Source organism: Prunus avium, chromosome 2 (genome assembly GCF_965620075.1).
Source record: "Prunus avium chromosome 2, drPruAviu1.hap1.1, whole genome shotgun sequence".
In the NCBI taxonomy this organism is placed as follows: Eukaryota; Viridiplantae; Streptophyta; class Magnoliopsida; order Rosales; family Rosaceae; genus Prunus; species Prunus avium.
The window spans coordinates 26942342-26947961 of record NC_142285.1 but is presented as its reverse complement, the minus strand read 5'-3'; the positions used below and the strand labels follow the sequence as shown (position 1 = coordinate 26947961).

At 44.2% G+C, this 5620-nt stretch overlaps 2 protein-coding genes and 1 non-coding gene across 3 annotated transcripts; all 3 read right to left on the bottom strand.

The window, feature by feature from the left end:
* On the bottom strand, window positions 1–507 carry LOC148296754 (uncharacterized). The gene has a single exon (XM_088248619.1). The coding sequence runs from the start codon at window positions 505–507 to the stop codon at window positions 1–3; it is 507 nt and encodes a 168-aa protein (XP_088104745.1).
* A 149-nt stretch (window positions 508–656) lies between these two features.
* Window positions 657–1736, bottom strand: LOC110752700 (uncharacterized). Its single transcript, XM_021953413.2, has 2 exons — window positions 1248–1736; window positions 657–1151 (listed from the first exon to the last, which is right to left on the bottom strand). Exons 1-2 carry the CDS (start codon window positions 1734–1736, stop codon window positions 657–659), a joined length of 984 nt encoding a protein of 327 aa, XP_021809105.2.
* A 3544-nt stretch (window positions 1737–5280) lies between these two features.
* On the bottom strand, window positions 5281–5387 carry LOC148296753 (small nucleolar RNA R71). The gene has a single exon (XR_015834153.1). It is a non-coding gene; the product is annotated as a small nucleolar RNA R71 (small nucleolar RNA).
* Window positions 5388–5620: the final 233 nt, after the last annotated feature.

Here is a 5620-nt window from a genome sequence, read left to right as displayed (position 1 = left end):
CTATAAGGGAGCGAGATTCGATTGTTCAACTTCCTTCAGATCTGCCTGACTTAAAGGGAGGAACTGCGTTTGTTTGCTTTTCTTTAGCCCTTGGGTCGAGCATTTCCTCGCCATTGCCTGGTCGCTGTTGATTTGGCCGACACTGCCCCGAGGGATTGGGTAGTGGATTTTCTGATGTGTGGCGGAGGTGATGGCGTTGATCTTGCCAATCCATGGTCTGCCCAGAATGCCGTTGTATAGTGAGACCTCATTAATGACCATGAATGTTTGCAAGCTGATTACAGGTAGGGAGTAGACACCAAGGTCTATTGTGCCCACGGTAACCGTTGTTGCACCATTAAAGCCGATCAGCAATCTGGCTGATTTGATGATCTTCGTCTCTAAGCCCATCTGCTGGATGACCGCCAGTTGCAGGATATTGGCTGCGCTGCCTTCGTCTGCATGGATTCGGTCAACCAAGGCCTGAGAGATTTGAATGCTGATGACAAGGGCGTCGTTATGTTGCATGTCGAGGCCGATTAGATATTTCTTCTGGAAGCCGATCACAGGGTCGTCTTCTGCTGGTGGAAGGTCGATTGAGATTTGGGAGATCACAGTGGCCTATTTGATCTTCCTCTTCTTTTCTTTGCTGGTTAGCCCAGACTCCTCGGAGTCGGCTAGGGTGTGTTAATCCTTATGACCTTCTGAGGTGGCTCCTTGGCGACATCACGATCCTCAGTCCGCTGGATGGCCTGCTTCGCAATAAATTCCATGCAATGACCTTTTCTCACGAGTTCTTCAAGGTGCGCTTTCCAAGCGAAGCAGTTGTTCGTAGTGTAACCGTGCGTCCCATGGAAGGCATAATATTTTCTGGTATCCCTCTTGTCCGGATCTCCCTTCAAGGGTGGCGGTCTTCTTACCCAATGTTTGTCCTTCACTTGGGCTAAGATTTGATGTATGGGGATGGAGAACTTGGTGTAGTTCTCTCTTGCCATAGCATCCCCTTGTAGGTGTGACTGGCTCTTGTCCTTGTTCCTGTTGCTAAACCCGTCGCTTCTTTGGCCTGCCCGCTTAGTCGGCTGATCTTCCTTCTCAGTAGACTTCTTCACAGTGATTCGATCATCATCCCAGAGCGCATAGCTTTCCACGGTCGCGAAGACCTTTGCCAGAGTCTAGCTAGGAGTGATAGTCAATTCGCGGTATAAGTCGTGTTCAGCTGGAAGGCCTTTCTTGAAAGCAGAGGACGCGATCCGATCGTCACATCCTACAATGTTGGCATTTTCTGCTTTGAATCTCTTGATGTAGTCTCGAAGCGATTCGTCGGACTTCTTGCGTAGGTTGTACAAGTGATCAGGGTTCTTCTTGATCGTCGGGTAAGAGGTGTATTCTTTGGTGAAGACGTAAGCCAGCTCCTTGAAGCTGTTGATCGACCTGGAAGGTAGAGTGTGGAACCAGTCTTGGGCTACTCCTCGCAAGGTCATTGTAAACACCTTGCACATCAGCGCATCGTCAGCCTTGTAGAGGATCGTGACACTTTTGAAGTGTTTTAGGTGGCTCTCGGGATCCGAATCCCCTTTGAAGTGTGTGAACGACGGCGTTGAGAATCGCTTCGAGGGAGCAGCTTGCTCGATTTCCGCTGTGAAAGGCGTAGAGTTTACCTGGTCCATCTCCTTACGTAGTGCATCTTCGAAGTTCCCGCCGGTCTTCAAGTCTTGAAGTCGGTCATTCACAAGCTTCTCAACGTCTTCGGCACACATTTCTGGTTGGCCACGCTGACAACCTTCGCGATTGGGGCGACGCTGATTGACCTCCTTGTTGATTCGCAAGGTTTGACCTTCTCGGCTGTGTTGCCTAAGCGGTGTGTTGGTGGACTGCACTTGCGAAGGATTTTCTGTAGTTAGTTGATGAGGATCGACTCTTCGAGAGTGAGCACCGGAGTGCCTTTCCTCATGGTCCTCACTGTGAGGGTTATCAGGTTGACCTCCCTCGGGGCCTAGCCTTTTGTGAATGTTCCGCTACGAGTGCGCAGCGGTGCGCCTTTCTTCATGGTCCTCATTGTGAGGGTTATTAGGTTGACCTCCCTGGGAGCCTAGCCTTTGATGAACATTTCCCTGTGGGCCCAGGCGGGCGCGGATGTCAAGTCATGGGCCCAGCCTTTCGCGCACGTTGTTCCTTAAACTCAATTGGTGGGTGACTTCGTCTGCTCTAAGTGTGGCTCGCGGATGCTTGCGACATGTCAGCAAGCCGATCACGTTGTTGTCCCTCTCCTTGTCTGCTTATTCCTGCTCGACTTGCTTGGTACCCATTGAGCTGCCTATCGGCGCGTTCGTCCATCCTTTTCTCTTTGCCCAGTGTTCCAAGACTAAGGTTTTGAGCCAAATTTATTTGGTTGAGGAGCTGCCTTATTGCTTTGGTCGTCCATTCTCTGAGCTAGCTGGTCAACTCTCATATTAAGGTCTACTTGACTTCGTGGATCGGGAGGAGAGAAGTGTGTGGAGCCCAATTGCATACGGGCTAGGGTTTAATGGGAGGTGTAAGCGGGAGCGTGCGTCGAGCATGGAGGCAAGTCGGCGGTGGTAATTGTTAAAGCTCATAATTTCATACATATACATGCCCAATTTACTTACTTCTTTTGCTTAGTTTCCTATAATTCTGAGTTATTTGCCTCTATTTGTGTGTTTTGTAGGCCAATAGAGCAAGAGAGCATAATTCATGCAATTCAAGCATGTTAAGGCCTAATTTGGATGAAGGGAAGAAGTGCTTAAAGACAAACTCATTTTGGCTACAGCCCCCTGCCAGTCCAGTTCCGTAGGTCATATTGCAAGCTTTGTTTCAGCAACCTACACAGCTCGAATGAGGCAGCATTCTTCATGAAAGTTGTTCCAATGGGTGTGTACTATAACATATCCAAAATTCAGACCCATTGGATAAATCTGGAGTCCGTTACCTAGCAAACACAGAACCATGCTCAGGATGGATCTTATCAGCGCGGAAAATAAGTTAGCAATTTGTTTTGGCCTTAACTTCCTCCTCCGAGCTTGGATTGGGCCAATACTTGTGTGGTTGGATCATACACATTCTGAACTTCACAATGGACATCTTAAAGTCTTCATTTGATTCAGCCTAGCCCAAGTTGTAAGCCCTTGAAGTTGCTGGTCAGGCTGACCTCAGGATGAGCTGGTTGGAAGCTTGGTCATGGTGAGCTAGGCATGAGCTATTGCAGCTGGTTGGAAGCTTGGTCATGGTGCATGAAGATGAGCTAGGGCTGCTGGTGGGATTTATTGGAGAAGTGCATCAACCAATTCAGATTTTATAATGCAAGTGTTGTATGCATTAGTGAAGTGCATCAACCAATTCATCTTTTATAATGCAAGTGTTGTATGCATTAGCCATATTGAATTCAGATTTATCACTCCCCTCTCCCTATAAATACCACATCCATTCCACATTCAAGAGACAACAAATCCTGAGATTCACAACCCCCACAATTCACTCCAACCATCCTCAAACACTCTCACAATCCCAAACACTCCAACAATCACCAAAACAACTCCAGCTTTCTTCTCTTCCATTTTCCTACGAATTTTATCTTCCTTAGCCATCACCACTCACTCAAACTCATCCCAAATCACCTCCATATCCTTCATACATCTTTCTAGAAGTGGGGAAGCTCTTGGAGAAGCATTAGAAGTGGAGAAGCACTTGGAGAAGCCTTGGACACCACAAGAACTTCAGAAAAAGGGTTTTTCTACTCTTATTGCATTCATTATGTTTTCTCATTTCTGTTCAAGTCTCTTTTCCATTATGAGTAGCTAAATCCATAACTAGGGCTTCGATGTAACCTAACATGAATATTCTGGGTTTATAAGTTTGGAGTTTCAAGTTTGATTCATGATTCATGTTCTTATTCATTATGCTTATAAGTTAACATGCTTGTTTGAATGATTGATCACCATTAGAACTTGTTTGTTAACTATCTTGGTTTGAATTAAGAGTATACACCATGCTTTAATTCGAATTGAACTATGAATAGGAAGAGTATGTATGGACATTCGACAACAGGGATTAGATACATACTTGGTTGTTTAAAATGTTCTTCTATGCTTAATGGGTTCCTAATGCTTAATTTTAGGTTAGACAACAAATGATCAAATTAGGGAATTAGGAACACAAGGTTAGGACCAAACACCATGGCCTAATCATACTTCAGCTAGAATCAATCTTTGAATATGAATTAGACTTGTTACTTGAATCTTTATAACCCAGAATTGAATTGTTATGGTGATTCGAATGCCCTAGTCTCAAAATCTGTTTTCCAACTCTTAAAACCACTCTTTGTTACATTTGTTTACTTGTTTTTGTTTGCAATTTCATTTTGCTTCTTTTGTTCAAACAATCACAACCACTCTTGTTTTAAATTCTGTTTTAGACATAACCTCCTACTTTCTTGAATTTGGTAATCTAAGTACATAACTAGTTTTAACTTCTCAGTCTTCGTGGGTACGACCTCGTACTTGTCTTGCTATACTACTAATTGCCCCGTACAATTGCGAGTTAACATAATATTAACAACAAATTTTGGCGCCGTTGCCGGGGACTGAACGAAAGTTCTTCCCTGGTTATGTGCCCAAGGTTACCCTATTCTTTTTAGTGTTTCTAATTAATCTAATTTTCTGTTTCAGGTAGTTTATGTCTAACAGGCCATTCCTTGAACAAGTAAGGTCTTCGTTCCAACGTTCCAGATCTTTGAACGCAGGACCATCATTGCAACCATATCGTGTGACCTCTGAAATTCAGAATCGTCTAGAAAGGGAGTTGTCAACTGCAAAAGAGCAAGCTCTTGCTACATTTACAAGTCTTGCTCTCCACACTGAACTTCCTGGTTCTTCACCTTCAAATTCGGAAGCAAGTTCAGACCAAGAAGAAGAAGAAATGATGGCTGCCATTGAGTTCATGGGAGAACTTGATATCCCAACAATTCCAGCATCTCCTTCAAGCATTTCGCTGCCCACTGTAGCTCGAAACTATGAGCTTAAATCTTCTCATCTTAATATGTTGCCTTCCTTTTATGGGTTACCTAATGAAGATCCATTAACTCATATAAAGGATATTTTTAATGTTGTGAGTTCTTTTCCCTTGACAGGTGTGACAGAAGATCAACTTCGAATGAGAGTGTTTCCATACACTTTAAAGGATAAGGCGAAGTATTGGTTGAATTCTTTGAAGCCTGGTTCACTCACTACATGGTCTGCCATTCAAAAGAAGTTCCTGGAAAAATACTTCTCCACGCAAAAGACCGACATGCTTAGGGACAAGATCTTGTTATTTGCACAGCAAGATGATGAATCGTTTTGTGAAGCATGGGAGAGATTCAATGGGCTGCTCAACCAATGTCCTCATCATGGGATTCCATTGAAGCTTCAAATGCGTATGTTTTATAAAGGACTAACCCCTTCTAGTCATAATATAGTCACCAATTTTGCAGGTGGTTCTTTTAAAACCAAAACTCCAGAAGAAACGTACGAACTCTTTGAGGAGATAGCAATGGAGACCCAACATACGGATACAAGAGGTAAACGTGTTATTAGTGGTTCTAATGATGCTTCTAGTATGCAGATTTCAAAACTGGAACAAAAGCTAG

Excerpts from the sequence above, each read along its gene's own strand:
- LOC148296754 (XM_088248619.1), bottom strand. The coding sequence starts at position 507 with ATGCAACATAACGACGCCCTTGTCATCAGCATTCAAATCTCTCAGGCC.
- LOC110752700 (XM_021953413.2), bottom strand. The coding sequence starts at position 1,736 with ATGTGTGCCGAAGACGTTGAGAAGCTTGTGAATGACCGACTTCAAGAC. Across the intron at positions 1,152-1,247 it reads AAGCAGAAAATGCCAACATT|ACTCTGGCAAAGGTCTTCGC; the intron begins GTAGGATGTGAC and ends ACTCCTAGCTAG.